Source organism: Rosa rugosa, chromosome 6, assembly GCF_958449725.1.
Source record: "Rosa rugosa chromosome 6, drRosRugo1.1, whole genome shotgun sequence".
Lineage (NCBI taxonomy): Eukaryota > Viridiplantae > Streptophyta > Magnoliopsida > Rosales > Rosaceae > Rosa > Rosa rugosa.
In genome coordinates, this window is record NC_084825.1 from 15,655,415 (window position 1) to 15,672,453 (window position 17,039).

Consider the following 17,039-nt stretch of genomic DNA (forward strand, 5'->3'; position numbering starts at 1 on the left):
AAAACCTCATAAAGCATCAGTTTAAATTTGGTCAAATAGCAAGAACAAAGAGATGTGTGTCGGTATAATCGGAGCTTCAGCCATATCATTTCATACGTGTTAAGAAGAACAAAAAGAAGGTGTTTATGTTGGAGGCAGATCTTATCTCTGTCAGATGGCGAGAGAATTACATCTGTTATTCCTGTGAGTGAGTTTGCTGGAGATCAGTTTTTACTAATGCTTACGGTGAATGGCTACATAAAGAAGGTGTCTTTGAGTTCTTTTTCATCAATCAGGTCAACCGGAATCATAGCAATTCAATTGGTTTGGCTTCTTCCCAGATTTATTGTTGTTTTCTGTTGATGCATAAAGTTGTCCTTTGATTCACAGCTCAGTGTTGACGTGACAGGTCCCTGGTGATGAGCTGAAATGGGTCCGTTGCTGCACAAATGATGACCTTGTAGCGATGGCATCCCTAAACGGAATGGTCATCTTATGTTCGTCTGATATTGTAAGCTTACTTCACTTTGTTGACTTTGTATGTAGTTCAAACCCGTTTGTATTATTATTATTATTATTTTTTAAAAAATTATGAAAGAGCAACTTTGGCATGCAAAACTGCTGTTTTTTTTTTCTCCCCTATAGTGGTCGAGTAGTGTGGCATGCAAAATTCAGTTGTCATCATGAAAACTGCTTTTTCCCTGCAGTACTACTTTCATCAATCTTCCAAGAAATGATGATTTGTCATCATGAAAGAACATGAACTCTGGCATGCAGAATTGTTTTTTTTTTCCTGTATTGGTGTACAAAATTGGTGTGCAAGTAAGGGTGTACAAATTACTTGTTTAGCATAGACTAAGCTTAAAGTTAGAATTTGTTAAGGTAGCGTTAAATACGATCTTGTTGTTTCAATCTTGGTAGAGAACTAGTACAACGGTACAATCTTGTTGTTTCTCATTATGATACTGTTAATTCAACCTGAAGGGTAGTTATACTTGTAACTTGGCTTCTTTTGATGTTCATCCTTGTTATGTACCAGATTCGAGCCCTAGGCAGGAACACTAGGGGTTCTGTAGCCATGCGACTTAAAGAAGGCGATAAGATGGCAAGCGTAGACATTATACCAGCAGCTATGCGGAAAGACTTGGAGAGGGTGTCAGAAGCACCAGAAAGCACGTAAGTCTTTAAAACTAACATGTCTTCTCATCATTGATTAGCATCATACTAGTCTTAAGGGTGCCTAGGTTATTGGGCTGCCAAAACATATGATAAGTGCTTCTGGTTGGATGTTTGGGCTGCTTTTGCCCAATCTGAGTGGCAACTCACTTTTTAGGACAGGGAGAGAGGAAGGAAGAAAAATGAAGAATAAGCTAGCATTCAGATCTTAATATGCCCAATGATCAGTGCTTTTGCAAATTTTAAGAGCATTACATTACACTATACTTTGACCCGTTCAGTGTCTAGGTGCACTCAGATCAACTTTGTTTACAGAATTTGGGCAGATTATATCAATGTCCATCGTGTATCTAGAAAGTAGCTGATGTGATGAATAGGTGGATTTTGGAAAGAGACAGAAGGAAGAATTAAGGATATTTAGGTTAGGGGTGGAATAGCTCACCTAAGGGAGAATTACTTGACATAATTTTGTGATTTGCTTTCAAGACTTTCAGTAAGTTGGGATCAAGAGAGTTTAAAGTTGGTTTTACTCTCCTAACATACTAACACACTGCAACCAAATGATTTGATATATGCATGTTCTATTTTGCTCCTTCAAAGGAAAAATCTTTATATTCTGTTATGTGATTTTTGAACAGGGCTAGAAGTCTGAAAGGCCCGTGGTTGTTGTTTGTGTCTGAGAATGGATATGGAAAGCGTGTTCCCTTGAGCAGATTTCACTCTTCCCGTCTGAACAGAGTGGGTCTGATAGGTTACAAGGTATGATTTTCCTAATATAAATTTTTTGGTCCAAATAAAGATCACGAGAATGTACAAAGATTGTTTTTTTTTAATTCAATGGCTTAAGATCTGTTGGGTTTATGTCGTTTTCACTGCTCTATTTCAGTTTTCTGCGGAGGACCGATTGGCAGCAGTTTTTGTGGTTGGATTCTCTGTGGCAGGTAATGTTGCTAAAACTAGTTTCTGTTTTTTTCCATGTCTTTAAGCATTTTCCTGAACTCGTTTTAATTAAATTAAATTAACAGAGGATGGTGAAAGTGATGAACAAGTGGTCCTAGTAAGCCAAAGTGGTACTGTGAATAGAATTAAGGTGCGGGATATCTCAATACAGTCCCGCTATGCAAGGTAAGTTTTGAACTCGTGCTTTGGGGGCTTATGATCTGAAATTTATTGGTCATACTGTTATGTGCATGATTTGCATGTATGATGGACAAATCCATATTATCACATCTAGTGGTTGGACAAATCCATATATAATATATTTTTTTTCTCAACACATTTTCCAGGGGTGTTATTTTGATGCGACTCGATCTTGCTGGAAAAATTCAGTCTGCTTCGTTAATATCAGCAACAGATGAGGTGCCAGAGATTGAAGTTGATGATGAAGCTGTAATTCATGGTTAAGTAGATGTAGATCCAGCTAGACTAACATGTTTTAACTGGGAACACTACATTATGATCTTCATTTTTGTCATATGAATGAAGGCTTCGTTTTGGTGCATCATCCAGCACATCATCTAAATGAGCCTGAAATGAAGTCTTTTTAGCGGTTTAGGTGGAACATAGACTGCGGTGGAAGTCATTTTGGTCGCATTGTCAACCTCGTCATCATCTCTAGGCGATATGAAATTTCACCGACCATTTTGCTTTGTAGGCTGTATAGTAATGCAAATCTGTACAGATAATAGTTCTATAAATTTGAGATGATTCTAATGAGAATAGTGTATTGAAACTTTCTTTCTCATCTGTCACAACTCGCAAGTTTGCTTTATGGAATTCGTAGTTCTACTAATTAGGCAATATAAATGTAAACAAAAAGGACATGATGCTCTTTTGCATTTCACTTATCTCCCGCATATGGAAGGATGACTTATTTCAGGGTGCCTGCCATCTCTCACTCGGTTCAAACTGGTCCATGGATTTGAGACAATCTTCATACCATTAACCCTGTGACGTGCGAAATTCGTTCTCATAAATTGAGGTGCACCTTTCAGCTGGATCCCTTCTGTCTAAATGAAGGAAAATGCAAGCTAAATTCCAGTATGAACAACCCCAATATAGGATTTCTGAGACAAAATCTCAAGATAGATTGTCTGCAGTCAGAAAGCCGTTGCTTCTTTAGGACATGCTTAAATAATGCTGTACTTAAACCCTTTTTTTTTTTTTTCATTTGCCTCGTTAAATGCTTCTTTAGGACATGCTTAATTTTGTCTGGTGGCCCGGAATCAAATTTGAGCTTTTCCATGGAGATCAAAACCTTCCCTCACTCCCTCTTCTGTATTGCAAAACTCTGTCTTCCAAAATTTGGTTTAAAAAGAGCAAAATATTCAAAGAAAATTAAATTCGAGTATGGATGGCACATGGGGTGGTAAATATACCTAAATTCCAACCTGTCTTTTACCATCTTCAAATCTCAATTCGCTGGAAATGCATTACTACATAGTCTGCATTCTAATTTGAGAATGCTTAATCCGGAAAACTACCACTAGAAAGCTGCCCCTGATGATGTAACCAGATCAGTGTCATCTCGCTGCCACCAAGAATGCAATGAAGCCCTGAACTATATGGCAGATTCACAATTTATTTACGCTGAGTATCTACTTTTTGTGTAGAATGATCAGACGAAAGAAACAGAATATACAACGCTAAGAGTTGAATAACCAGCCCACCAAGATCTTGTACATGACAACCGTCACTGAAGCACTGTTTTGCAACTGGGATGATGTACGTGCAATTCGATGAAAATTAGAATAGGACGAGCAATGGACATATAAATTAAACAAAATGCTTTGAAACTAACAATTTTCATATTATACCCTTGATTTTTAAATCTATGTTTCCAAACACCAAGTATAGCACTCCTTGAATAGTCACCATATCCAAATAGGAAAAGAGTTTGCTAAGCAGGAAACCAAGCAAAGGAATAACTAGATAGATTTCCTGTGATGTTTCCCAGGAGAAATCTACTTAAGCACTACCTTTAAAGAGACTTGTGTTTTGCAAACATGAAACCACATGGTTCATTGGCATTAGTGCAAATACTAGAGATAGCCTACTCTTGGAACACAAGAGGCTACTCACATTTTCTTTTCCCGATGCACGACAACAACCCGGGAGTCACAAAATCAGTAATGCCTGCAGTAATTGTTCAAGGCCTCATATTAGTTATGGTTTTTCATGAGGAACTATATACATTTCACTGAGCAGAAAATATACTACTAAGTTGTAATAACCAAAGAGAGGAATGCACACCTCATGAAAGATATGAAAACAATCAGTCAGCTTCAAGGGCAGCAATTTCATATCTGACTTCTTCCAAATGTTCATTTATAGCAGTCACAGAATCCTGCACCCCTCGAATGGCTTCCTTGAGATCATTATCACACTGGGCGTTGGCTTCTGCTTCTTCAGTTCCAGCTGCTTCTGTTATCTCATGGAGATGCACACACTGATGCTCCATTGGTTTCTCAAATCTGCAGTTTTCATGACTCACTAGACGCTCCGAGGGTCTACCAGCCTTCTTCAACAACTGAAGTGTCGCCGTCTATAACAAACAAAGCACACTCAGTGTTACCCAAGAATCGAGCAAAATCCCAATCAAAACAGTAAGAAAGGCCCTAAGCATACCAGGTTCAATTTCTGCTTCTCATGCGTCTGAACAGCTCTGAGGAGATGGGCCAAATCAAGTCTGCCATAATCAGGACCCAGAAAAAGCGATTCCATCTGAAGGACTTGCCTAGAGCAATCGTTGAATTCCTGGGTGACGTCGCCGCAAAGCTTTTGATAGGCGGACTCGGCAGAGGAAGATGATGAAGACTCCATATAGTGGGCGAACCCCGTTCTGAGCTTGGTGTATGCTTCTGCTCTGCGCTGCTGAATTCCAAGAAATTCGCGAAGCAATTCAACGGTGGACACCTTCTTAGCTTCTTCTTCTTCTTCTTTTGCTTCCATTACTGCGTCGCCGTCGCCGTCCCGATCGCCGTCGTCTCTAATTGTTACCTTCTTCTCAAATTCTTCCATCAGGCGATTTGCCCTAACTCCTCTTTTCCGTTCCTGATTTAATGAACCGAATTGTTTTTTCTAGGGGCTGTGACCAGTTACCCATTTTTAGCCCAAAAAATGCCCACTTACTCCACAAAGAGTTTTTTAACCCCATTTACCCAATCTTACATCTATTGACATTTTAGCCCCTGTTAATTAAATTAAAACCCATCCATCTCTTATCAGTCTCTCTCTCCTTCCCAAACTCTCTCTCTCCCCCCCCGATCTCCACCTCCACTCTCTCTCTCTCTCTCTCTCTCTCTCTCTCTCTCTCTCTCCTCCCCATGATCTCCACCTCCGGTCTGTCTCTCTCTCTCTGATCACTGCGCCGGAGATGCAGTCCAAATCTGAACACGACGATGAAGCTCCAGTCGGCGATCCAACGTTCTCGTCGCCGTTCGATTGATCGGCGATCCAGCCACTCCAACGTCCTCGTCGCAGTTCATCGGCAATGTGTCTACTGCCCCTAACGCTGCCCCTAAACCCTAAACTTAACACGAAGACATTATTTGGGGGCAGTAATGTGTCTACTGCCCCCCACTAAACCATTAAAACTTGCACCAGTTAAGTGAAGGGTTCTGACTTCGTATGAAGACATTATTTGGGGGCAGTAATGTGTCTACTGCCCCCCACTAAACCATTAAAACTTCCACCAGTTTCAAGGATTCACAGTGTATTGCACTTTATCACAAACAAATCAACAAGAGATGATTACTGTCTCCTAAGAAAGACATTATTGGGTGGCACTAATGTGTCTACTGCCCCCCAATAGACCATCAAACATTACACCGCTTCCTATGTTTCGCAGATTATACAAGTTATTCACACTCAAAACAACAGATAATGTCTAAAAACCCACATTATGAGGGTCAATATTCTGTCTACTGCCCCCCACTAGACTGACACAAACAACACAATTTTTTTCATTTATCAACTACTGCAATTTAACACTACATTTACTTTGGAATAGCAGTTTTCAGTCCGTCTATAAATAAAGCAGTCATCATTGGCCCCCAATACAAAGTCTACTGGGGGGCACTAATGTTACAACTTTTATGGTTATGACTGCACAATAGCAGATAGCCATTTTCAGTCCGTCGTCGATTCCTTCAGAAGGTCAACCCCGGCCTCGCCGAGCTTCTCAGCGACGAGGACCGTCGGCTTGGCGTCGAGCCTGGCAGCGGAGAGCACGACGACGAGTTTCGGCGCGGCGATGGCTAGAGCAGGCGTCGTGGGCGACCTGCCGGAGGGATGGAGGGAGGGAGAGAGAGATCCGACGTCTTCTGGAGAGAGAGAGAGAGAGAGAGAGAGAGAGAGAGAGAGAGAGAGAGAGAGAGAGAGAGAGAGAGAGAGAGAGAGAGAGAGAGAGAGAGAGAGAGAGAGAGAGAGAGAGAGAAACTGAGAGTAGAGAGATTGAAGGAGAGGGCAAAAAAGTCCCAAAAATTAATAAAAAGAATTAATTGGGTAAAGGGGAAATAATCCCTTAGAGTGTTTTGGGTAAATGGGGTTTAAAAACTCTTAGTCGGGCAAGTGGGCACATTTTAAGCTAAAATTGGGTAAATGAGCATTTTCCCTTTTTTCTATTGACTCAGTTAAAGAGACTGGGGGCATAAACCGAACCGGGATCATGAACCGGTCGAACACTGCACCGCTTCCTAAAAACAAAAGAAACAAAGATGAAGGCATCGATTCGAACCGTTTTAATATGGTTCGGATCTAGTTCAGCAAATAAACCAATTGACTCAGATTATAAGAATTATATTTTATTTAGGTTAATATTAAAAAAATATTTGTTGAGGGGTGGGAAACAACTCGAAAAATTGAAAAATCGAAAAATCGATTCTGACCGGCTGGATTGTTCCAATTCAATACGGATTTAAAAAAAAAAATTTGATAATCAGAAGGATTTGAATCAACTGCGTCGTACCTAGTTCGGTCATAGTATGAGATTTAGTAAAATAAAAAGCCCATTGGGACATGGACTACCTATAGTATCACTATTTGAACAACATGGTACATAGTTGGTACTTAAAGTAATACTGCCCATCTACTTTTCTGTTAGGATGCTTGACTCAAAGCATCAAAATTAACCAAAAGTATTCCACTTACCCCAGCAATAGATTTTTATTCCCACTAACCCTGTTTAAAGAAAAATGACAATTTTACCCTTTAATTAATTAATTAATTACACATGCCCTCTATCTCTCTCTCTCTCTCTCACAGCATGACGTCGGCATTGCCGCGCCATGGAGGCTCCGGATTGGGAGGACGAGATCAGAGCTTTCTTCCAGTCTGGTTTTTGGTCGAACGATGGCTCCGACCAGCAGAGTGATTGGTGTGGGAGCTAGCGCCGATGTGAGTGAGTTCGAGAGCTGTAGTAGCTTCTCGTGCTGGAGATTTGATGCAGAAGGCGCTTCCATCTCAATGACGTCATCTCGGCGACCGGCTACCGGGAGTCTCTGTGTTCAGGCGCCGGTGATGCTGCCGGTGCTTGGTGGAAATGATTTGGTGGCTTGGGATGAGAAGCCTCAAAAACGAGACGTCGATTTATCAGGTACCAGTTTCTGTTTAAAGCAACGACGTGTTTCCGAGCAACACCGTGGGATCCGACCCACAGACGTTGGTGCCCATATAAGTTTTTTTGTTTTTTTATTTATTTTTTGTAAACTGTGGGTAGAAAGAAGTCTGAGAAGGAAAGAAAAAAAAGAAAAAAAAAAGTGTCTATTGGAGGCAATAGATGTCTGTTAAAGGTTGAGGGGCAATACATGTTTATTAGAGGGAAATAGACGTTTTGAATTAATGTAATCTCCTCGTTTTTTTTTATCTTTAATCAAAGTTTATTTGTCTAATCCGGCGACTGAAAGTTCTAATGGGGGGCAATAGACGTTTTAAATTGATTGTAATTTCCTTTTTTTTTTTTCTTTAATCAAAGTTTATTTGTCTAAATTTAGGAAAATTAGTTCCCATTTTGGCGACTGAAAGTTTGCAATAGACGTCTATTGCCCCTCTATTGGGGCAATAGAGGTTTATTGTGAGGCAATAAACCTTCTGGCGACTTATGAGATCTCCGACGACCTCTTTGGCGACCTCCGGCGTGGTTTTTAGAGAAGTCCGGTGACCGGAATCCGGCGGCCGGTGACTGGAATTCGGCGATTGTTGCCCGGACTCTGACGGTCGGTGACCGCAATCCGGCGGCTTGTGACCGGACTCTGGCGTAGTTTGCTATGGTTTCTCTCTCTCTCTCTCTCTCTCTCTATGTAACAAAGGGGTGAGGGTAAAATAGTCTAAAAATAACAAAAAAACAAAGAAAAAAACTTAATGAGGTATTAGGGAAGACCTCCTTAGAGTGTTTTGGGTAAGAGAGAATTAAAAAAATTTAATGGGGTAAGTGGGAAAAAAATCCCTAGAATTGGGATAAATGGACAAAAACCCTTTCTGTTAACTTAAAAAGGAAAATTTTCTCTACCAAACCACCCTATTCTATCATCCAATTCACACCACTTTTTACAATTTTCGTACGATTCTGGCCATGAAAAGAACCATATTATCTAGAGTATCTGAAACATTGCTAAGAACAACATCTGATATTATTGGGCTTGTCGCTAGTGCTTTAATTGTTACCATGACCTCTCATAGAAAAAGCCTCCATATATTCCATCATTTTTTAGAGCATATAATTTCTGAATCAGAGTTTGAACTTTATTAACCTCATAGGTGGAGATTAAGCTAATAGGGAATAATTGTTGTCACTGAATTTCAGTTATGTTTCTGATTTAACCTACTAGAGGGTAAATTATCTTGAGTAGATTATTGCCATAAAGCAGAGAATCATTTATGCGAACACAATTTTGTTGAGGAAATCACACCACTACTAAATACTAATCATCATCATTCAAAACAATATTCTAAAAAACTCTCTAGGTGGCGCCTAAGCGTTGGAAGGTGAGTGGCTGCCGCGATTAAGGGCAAATCGCTCGAAAAATCATTTTTGAAGTTAGTCGGATGCCTAGATGAGCTTGACAGGCGCCTGGGCATTCTGAGAGGGCAAGGCGGTTAGGCAATTCGGCAAATTCATCTATCTCTCCTCAACTCTCGCCGCCTCTCTCTCTCTTCTGCCTCTCATTTTTGACGCCTTACTTCACGGATCTAGTGGCATTTAGGGCTCTGGGCCGCCAATCTGATTGTAACAATCCCTCTCTAACACTTGATTTCGTTGAGATGACCAGCAACCACCACCACCTTCGAGGAGCCTATTTAAAAGATAGGTTTTTTCAATTTTATTTATACTTTAATGGAATAATTGATAGAAGTATTAAAATAGCTAATAGAGCGATAATACAGATACCTCTAGACTCTCTAAAAATTTGTACGTACCAAAAAGTGCATTTCGTGATAATTCAGGTACCATATAAAATTTTTACCCTTATTATATCACCTAGTTTGATTTATGTAGGATTGTTGAGTCGTCTAAATCATTGGGGCGATAGTTTTTCGCTTGTGTTGCATTTTTTTTTCTTTCCGAATTTTATCACTTTGTTGGGCACAAAACTCAAAGTCCTGCCAAAATACAAGTTCAGCGAATGCTTCACATACTGATGCATGCCAAGGCACAAGGCACACTACCTACTGCTGATCAGCAAATTGATAATTTTTGTCCAAAACCCTACTTGTTCTCTTTGCTTGCAGACCAAGGAAAACACACTCCATTTTTGTTTTTTTTGGGTCTGACACTCCATTTTGTTTGCCACAGCCAGTTTATAGTAGTCAATCCCAACACGGGCCTGCTTGCACATGTGTGTTACTCGTTCTCTTTTGAATTTTCTTCATGGCTACTCAGATGGTTTACTACATTGTCAACTACTTTGTTTCATCCATTGAAGTTCTTAATTGGGGAAGCTTGGAGGTAGCTAACAATCGGTTTTGGTGAATGCTTGCTTGCATGACTTCCAATTTCATCAGTCCAAACCTGTGACTCCAGAAAATGTAGTACAATGTAAGTAGCCTCCAGGAACCTCATGAAAGAGGTCCATGAGAACTTAATATTATATATTCCCTCGATGTAAGAAAAATGATTTAGAATTCCAAAGCTCATTTTCGAAAGAGTATCTTGAATCTTATGGCCCATTGGCAAAAGGGCATGCACACATTGACCACCAGTGGCAATAGCAATTTCAGTGGACAAATATTCCAAAAGAAAATGCATTAATTTTTCACAACATTTCTATTGTTTACAAAAAAAGGTTAATGGAATACTGGAACAAACAAAAGGACACAAAAAGCTCATCTCAAAGTATTTTATGTAAAAATCATACCAATTGGTAATCAAGATGGCAGTTACAGATGTTGTCAGTTTCTAACCGGACTTCCTGCTCTTTAATTTGTAAATGAGGTTTGGTGAAACTTCATACTCAACAGATGAATTTAGACATTTCGTTTATGTTTGAGCTTCCTCTCACACTTTTCAGAAATAGAGGTTTCCATACTCTTCACTATTCTCGTCTTTGCTGCTCACTTCTTTCAGCCCTAGTTATGTTTCAACATCCTTGGTAGGTTGACATCCTCTTCAAGCTCCACCGGGAGTTTCACATCTCACTTCCTTTGTCACTTAATTTCTCGAGTTCCTCTGGGGGTTTGCTGCTCACTTCCTTTGTCCCTAGTTCTTTTTTAAGTTCCTCGGGTTTTCTGTTGACATCTTTTGTTATTAATTGTCTTTCGTATCCTTCTGGGGTTTTGCTGCCCACCTCTTTTCTTCCTAGTTTTGTTTCAAGTTCCTGTTGAAGTTTGCTGCTCACTTCCTTGATTCCTAGTTGTGTTTCAAGTTCCTCTGGTGGTTTGCTTCCCACTTCCTTTGTTCCTAGTTCTGTTTCGAGCTCCTCTGGCAATTCGCTTCTCACTTCCTTTGTCCCTAATTTTTCTTCATGTCCTGTTGGGGCCTTACTGCTCACTCCCACTGACCTTGCTTCAACATCTTCTGGGGGTTTTGAACTACTGACTTCTTTCGGAGCTGGTTTTGCTTCACGATCTTCTGCAGGTTTGGTGCTTAGTTCCTTTGGTGCTGGTTTAGCTTCATGTCCTGTTGGATCCTTACCACTCACTCCCACTGGCCTTTCTTCAACATCTTTGGGGTTTTTTGAGCTATTGACTTCCTTCGGAGCTGGTTTTGCCTCACGATCTTCTGCAGGTTTGGTGCTCAGTTCCTTTGTCCCTAATTTTTCTTCATGTCCTGTAGGGGCTTTAGCGCTCATTCCCACTATTTTTGTTTCAACATCTTCGGGGGGTTTTGAACTACTGACTTCCTTCAGAGCTGGTTTTGCTTCAAGATCTTCTGCAGGTTTGGTGCTCAGTTCCTTTGGTGCTGGTTTAGCTTCATGTCCTGTTGGGGCCTTACTGCTCCCTCCCACTGGCCTTTCTTCAACATCTTTGGGGGTTTTTGAACTACTGACTTCCTTTGGAGCTGGTTTTGCCTCACAATCTTTTGCAGGTTTGGTGCTCAGTTCCTTTGTCCCTAATTTTTCTTCAAGTCCTGTTGGGGCCGTAGCGCTCACTCCCACTGTTTTTGCTTCAACATCTTGCGGGGGTTTTGAACTACTGACTTCTTTCGGAGCTGGTTTTGCTTCACGATCTTCTGCAGGTTTGGTGCTCCGTTCCTTTGGTGCTGGTTTAGCTTCATGTCCTGTTGGAGCCTTACCGCTCACTCCCACTGGCCTTTCTTCAACATCTTTAGGGGTTTTTGAACTACTAACTTCCTTTGGAGCTGGTTTTGCTTCAAGATCTTCTGCAGGTTTGGTGCTTAGTTCCTTTGGTGCTGGTTTAGCTTCAAGATCTTCCTTTGGTGCTAGTTTAGCTTCAAGATCCTCCACAGATTTAGTACTAACTTCCTTTGGCTCTGATTTTGCTTCAAGATACTCCGATTGTTGGCTAACTTCCTTTGGTGCTGGTTTTACTTCAAAGTCCTCCTCAGGTTTATTACTCACTTCTTTTGGTCCTGATTCCACATCCTCTGGAGTTTTGCTTTTGCTGCCTACTTCCTCTGGCCCATGTTCTGCTTCAAGATCCTCATGGTGTTTCCTGCTAATTTCCATCGGCCCTAGTTTTGCTTCAAGCTCCTTGACTGCAGAGGTTAGTGATCTCACATCTCGAGCTTGTGCCAAGTTATTGGATGAAGATGCCTGTCATTAGGTCAAGCATTCTCATCTTAATTAGCAGTCACCAAATAAGTGGTATCACAATCTAAACAAACAAACTCATTAAAATACATAGCTAATAATATATGGCTTTATCTATCATTTATTTTGATCTGCTTTGTATTATTGTCTGATTCATGTACAATAGCGAAGATGAGGATGAACGACTTTAAATATTTTATAGAGAATTTCTTCAAAAAGATACTTTAAAAAACTTTGCAAGGAGCCCTCAGTTCCCGCATGCATATTCTAAAAGGGTAGGCATGATAACATGATACTTAAATCACAAAAACTAAAATATTTTGTTCAAACACATTTCTGCTATTGGTGGAAAGAGAATTGCAATTAGTGGATTGAAAAGTATATGCATGTCTTTAAACAACTAGCCTTAGCGGATGCACTTTGTGAGCTATTTTAAGGAAGAACAATATGACTTTCTGGAAGAAAAAAATAACGTAAAATAAATAAAAGATGAAGAACAATGTGGAAGCATGTAAACATATCACAGACTCTGACAGTTAATATATTTGGTACTCAATCATGCCACGGCAGAAGCATAGTTATTTTTCTTATTCAATGCTTTAACTGTCTTATGTTTAAATCGTGTAATACCAAATAGCAGATCATTCTGATGTTTGCTCTTAAATTGTAGTTAACAAAAGTGCAGCCAAGATATAAAGAACTCACGTCTTTTAGTTGCTCCAGCCTTCTTTTCAGATCTTCCATAGATGCTTCCTTATGAATACTTTGTAGAACAAACAGCATGTGAGAATGGAGATCATCTGAACGATGCTGCTCAAGCTTACAATGTGGTACAGGGGATTGACAACCCACTGCATAGAATGGACAACTAACAAGCTTCATTGGACAGATGGTAATACAATGTCTGTCCATTTCACGTCTCATGATCATGTCGGAGCAGTTTTGTTCGCATGGAATTATCTTGAAGGGGCAAACTGCATCATGTTTATCCACTTGACTTGCACAAAATATGACATTACATCCTTCATGTATGCAACTCATAGACCTATAGCTACACTTTAGAACATGCACTTCAAGCTCCTCTGGGGTGTGAAATTTCATATTGCAGTGATGCTCATTCTTAAGGTCGACATTCTTTAGCAAATTTTGTGCTATTGTTTCTCTTTTATCAACCAACCAAAACCCATTTATTTCCATCTCTTGAACAAAATCATCTATTTTATCTTCTCTCTTTTCACTGAGCAGCCATCCCGAAACCCGACTAAACAAATTTCTCTTGGAACTCGCAAAGTCATCAACAAAATCAGAAATTATGTCATAGGGATGATCAAATACTTGTCCATCTTGGCCCCCTTCTAGGATAACAGATTCTGCAACAAAATTCTCACTTCTTTGAGTGATATACTCCACCATTTCCTTTCTCACATCGGCGGCCACAGAAGCAGGGGTCTTGAAGATATCACCAGATGTGTTATCAACACATGCAGTAGCTAATCCAGGAATGAAAACCTGAGCTATCTTGTGGACTAATTCCGTGCTGTAAAGTTTACAGTGGAATGAAGGACCTCCATCTTTCCCATCTTCTATCTTTTCCGGTTCCCGTTCCACATTAGTCGCAGGTAGGTCATCGATGGTTGACAATTCCTATAAACAATACCCAATAATCATTGTTTTCCAAGAGGCATATTGTTAATATGAAGAATTTTGAAGTTCAATTGCGCATCAGATATTTAAAAGCAAACAAACAAACAAACAAACTCTTCCATATTTTGGGTCTGATCCCTAGTTGCCAGATACCACCAGAGTTTTATCAAAAACAAATTCTCAATGCTTGGTTTGCCTTACAGGTTCACAATGTATCTATTGGTATCTGAATTAGGGTGTAAGAAACCAATATGGAAACAAGGAAAAAGCTTAACACATACGAAATCCAAAAGTTTGGTCTTTTTTTTCTGAAGAGATTTGAATTACCTGCATCATTTTCATAAGATAAGCGTAGGGGATGTCTGTTGTTCAAAATCTGACTTCAGTTGTAGGCATTCTGAAATGCCCAATGCCAATATATCAAAAACTCAAACAGAAGCAGAGTCCAGATAGATCAAAATTCAAAAAATGAAATTACCCATTGAAGAAATTCATCATTGATCACTAAACCTGGTCCAATTGGTTTTGTGGGTACTCGTCCTTTCGAAGCTTGGCCGTGCAAATCATGTTTGACTCTCTCCTGGACGTTGTTGGTACTTGGTACAAGGAGAAAAACAAGGAAACGTTCTCTAAATTTTATTCTGCAAAAAAAAAAAAAAAAAAAAAGGAGGAAAATCCAGCAGACAAGTTTTGAATATTCCTTTCATTTCCTTATTAAATCGAGGACGGAAAAGGAAAGGTACTTATTATTAAACTATTTATAGAATGGTTGGGCACTTGGCACGGCTAAGAATGACAACAAGAGAAAAATAGGACAATGAATTCATTTTAGGGAGAATTCCACAAATGGTCATTCAACTATGACTCATTCGACACTTTGGTCACTCAAGTTTCAAATATATCATTTTGGTCACTCAACTATTACACTGTCAATCACTTTAGTCACCCAAATGGCATTTTATCTCATTTTGTTTACTTCGCTAAATCATTCTAATACATATTTATCAATTTTCACAATTGGTTGGACAAAAATATCATTAATATTGTGGCAAATAATTTTTTTTTAATGAAAAAAATTAACAAAGTGACTAAAGTGAATAACCGAGTTAAAGTTGAGTGACCAAAGTCATATATTTAAAAGGTGAGTGACCAAAGTGTCGAATAGGTAAAAGTTGAGTGACCATTTGTGATATTCTCCCTTCAGTTTAAACTAAACACCTTGTCTTGTGTAAATACGGGAAAAAGTCACAAACAGTACCCCAATTTAAAGTCATTCTACACTACGGTACCTCAACTTATTATTTATGCATAAGATTCATACACGCCGTTAATAACACCGTTAACTCAAGTGTTATGTAGCTTTTTGCTATGGGTATTTTGGTCAATTTATGTTTTCCCACCAAAAATTCCATGGGAGATGATCTAAAATTCCTTTCTTTTTGCTGAAAATAAATCTGTTATCAAGGAAAATATTATATTTGGGTTTATGGAAGATCAATTTAAGTTATTGTACTGGAAATTTTGACTTATTGTTATGATCCCAGGAAACATAATAATTAAAATGAGAAGAGGCGAGAGATTTATCGTTTTCAGCCGGCTAATTCACAAATAGAGAGTGATTTGGATAAGATCAGATTGTCTGCTAGCTTTATTAATTGTTGATTCTATATCATCTTATTTTAGCTCTCCAAATGTAATTTGTTGGGTAGATACTAGTTTTCTTTCAAGTTTAGGGTTTGAGTCTTTCCCCTTTTAATTGAAGAACTCTTCAGACAAAGAAGGAAAAATGCTTGTTCAATTCATTATGCATAATCAATTTCAATACCAATCATAGCAGATTGTCTCTAGTAGAGTTGTAGAAATTGCTTGAAACTTTTAGTATTTATGGTTGTTGTAGTTATTTGCTTACTCTTTAAATATAGATCCATGGTTATTTGGTTTCATCGGCAATGAAGAAAGATGTAGCAAGTGTTTTTGTTTTTTAATAAAAATAAATATGAATTAACGGAGTGAGTTTTTATTAAATGGCAAATAACATGAGATTTTTGGTGGGAAAATATAAATTGACTCAAATACCCATGACAGAAAGCTACATGACACTTGAGTTAACGGTGTTATTAACGGCGTGTATGAATCTTATGCATAAATAATAAGTTGAGGTATCAAAGTGATATATTTAGAAGATGAGGTACCAAAGTGTAGAATGACTTTAAGTTGGGGTACTGTTTGTGACATTTTCCCGTGTAAATATTGGAGGGCCTTGATACAAGGCTTACTTTAATTTCTTTGAAGACAACTCCTCATGATCACATCTCCAATTAAAATCAAAGACTTGCAACAAACGAAAACACCAAGAACACACAACAAAAACGTCACAAGAAAAATACTAAGTGATGACACAAAAACTACTAAGCCTTCCAATATTTTGTCTTAGAAATCTTATACTATCAAGACACCAAGATTAGCACTCAACCAAGAATCAATCATTAGATATTCGAGAGTTAATTAAAATACATAATCTACATATTTACACGGGGCAAATAATAATGATGGGGTGGAGCTCAGCATGTCTCAAATAGGTCATGATTCAACCTCATATGGATATAGCACTCTTTGTTCTCTCATATTCAAGGCTTATGCTGAAAAACTTTATTCACTCAAGTATATGTGAGAGATAATATATATGTCAAACAAATAGCTCACATGTAATAAGAAAGAAAGGTTTTTTCGACATATATATATATATATATATATATATATATATATATATATATATATATATAAAGATTTCATTAAGGATACCAACTACTTGCACAAATGGACATAAAGCATATGCTCAACTTTTGTGACACATCTCCAGAGATCAATCACCCTTTTCAAGGCTCAAAGAAGTCTTATAATTAAAGTTGTAATTGGGCCAAGGCTTAAGGTTTAAAGAAACGAAGGGATAGAAAATTCACAAAGTATTCTGAAAGCCTAGCAGAGCTTTCTTGATGTAGAGAGAGACATCTTTGAAACCACTAAGACATTGCA

At 38.8% G+C, this 17,039-nt stretch overlaps 3 protein-coding genes across 4 annotated transcripts; 1 reads left to right on the top strand and 2 right to left on the bottom strand.

Moving 5' to 3' along the window:
* The first annotated feature begins 141 nt into the window (after positions 1-141).
* Positions 142-2,892, top strand: LOC133717536 (DNA gyrase subunit A, chloroplastic/mitochondrial-like). Its single transcript, XM_062144253.1, has 7 exons — positions 142-303; positions 389-490; positions 1,019-1,155; positions 1,794-1,914; positions 2,042-2,096; positions 2,181-2,280; positions 2,442-2,892. The coding sequence occupies exons 1-7, from the start codon at positions 217-219 to the stop codon at positions 2,557-2,559; spliced, it is 720 nt and encodes a 239-aa protein (XP_062000237.1). The 5' UTR covers positions 142-216; the 3' UTR covers positions 2,560-2,892.
* A 1,034-nt stretch (positions 2,893-3,926) lies between these two features.
* Positions 3,927-5,232, bottom strand: LOC133715354 (uncharacterized). Its single transcript, XM_062141828.1, has 3 exons — positions 4,783-5,232; positions 4,408-4,699; positions 3,927-4,290 (listed from the first exon to the last, which is right to left on the bottom strand). The coding sequence occupies exons 1-2, from the start codon at positions 5,173-5,175 to the stop codon at positions 4,430-4,432; spliced, it is 663 nt and encodes a 220-aa protein (XP_061997812.1). The 5' UTR covers positions 5,176-5,232; the 3' UTR covers positions 3,927-4,290; positions 4,408-4,429.
* A 5,147-nt stretch (positions 5,233-10,379) lies between these two features.
* On the bottom strand, positions 10,380-14,646 carry LOC133718348 (uncharacterized). 2 transcript variants are annotated; one of them, XM_062145177.1, is made up of 5 exons: positions 14,517-14,646; positions 14,334-14,403; positions 13,068-14,006; positions 12,012-12,365; positions 10,380-11,660 (listed from the first exon to the last, which is right to left on the bottom strand). In XM_062145177.1, the coding sequence occupies exons 2-5, from the start codon at positions 14,346-14,348 to the stop codon at positions 10,779-10,781; spliced, it is 2,190 nt and encodes a 729-aa protein (XP_062001161.1). In that variant the 5' UTR covers positions 14,349-14,403; positions 14,517-14,646; the 3' UTR covers positions 10,380-10,778. The 2 variants fall into 2 exon arrangements, with proteins under 2 accessions (XP_062001161.1, XP_062001160.1); XM_062145176.1 differs by having other exon boundaries at positions 14,485-14,646.
* Between the last annotated feature and the right edge of the window lie 2,393 nt (positions 14,647-17,039).

What these genes read in the sequence shown, in the direction of transcription:
- LOC133717536 (XM_062144253.1), top strand. Translation starts at nt 217, where the DNA reads ATGCTTACGGTGAATGGCTACATAAAGAAGGTGTCTTTGAGTTCTTTT. An exon ending in GGTTGGATTCTCTGTGGCAG is followed by an intron (nt 2,097 to 2,180) that starts GTAATGTTGCTA and finishes TTAAATTAACAG; the next exon opens with AGGATGGTGAAAGTGATGAA. An exon ending in ATACAGTCCCGCTATGCAAG is followed by an intron (nt 2,281 to 2,441) that starts GTAAGTTTTGAA and finishes CACATTTTCCAG; the next exon opens with GGGTGTTATTTTGATGCGAC.
- LOC133715354 (XM_062141828.1), bottom strand. Translation starts at nt 5,175, where the DNA reads ATGGAAGAATTTGAGAAGAAGGTAACAATTAGAGACGACGGCGATCGG. An exon ending in AGAAGCAGAAATTGAACCTG is followed by an intron (nt 4,700 to 4,782) that starts GTATGCTTAGGG and finishes TGTTTGTTATAG; the next exon opens with ACGGCGACACTTCAGTTGTT.
- LOC133718348 (XM_062145177.1), bottom strand. An exon ending in GGCTGGAGCAACTAAAAGAC is followed by an intron (nt 12,366 to 13,067) that starts GTGAGTTCTTTA and finishes ACCTAATGACAG; the next exon opens with GCATCTTCATCCAATAACTT. An exon ending in CACCAAAGGAAGATCTTGAA is followed by an intron (nt 11,661 to 12,011) that starts GCTAAACCAGCA and finishes AAAGATTGTGAG; the next exon opens with GCAAAACCAGCTCCAAAGGA.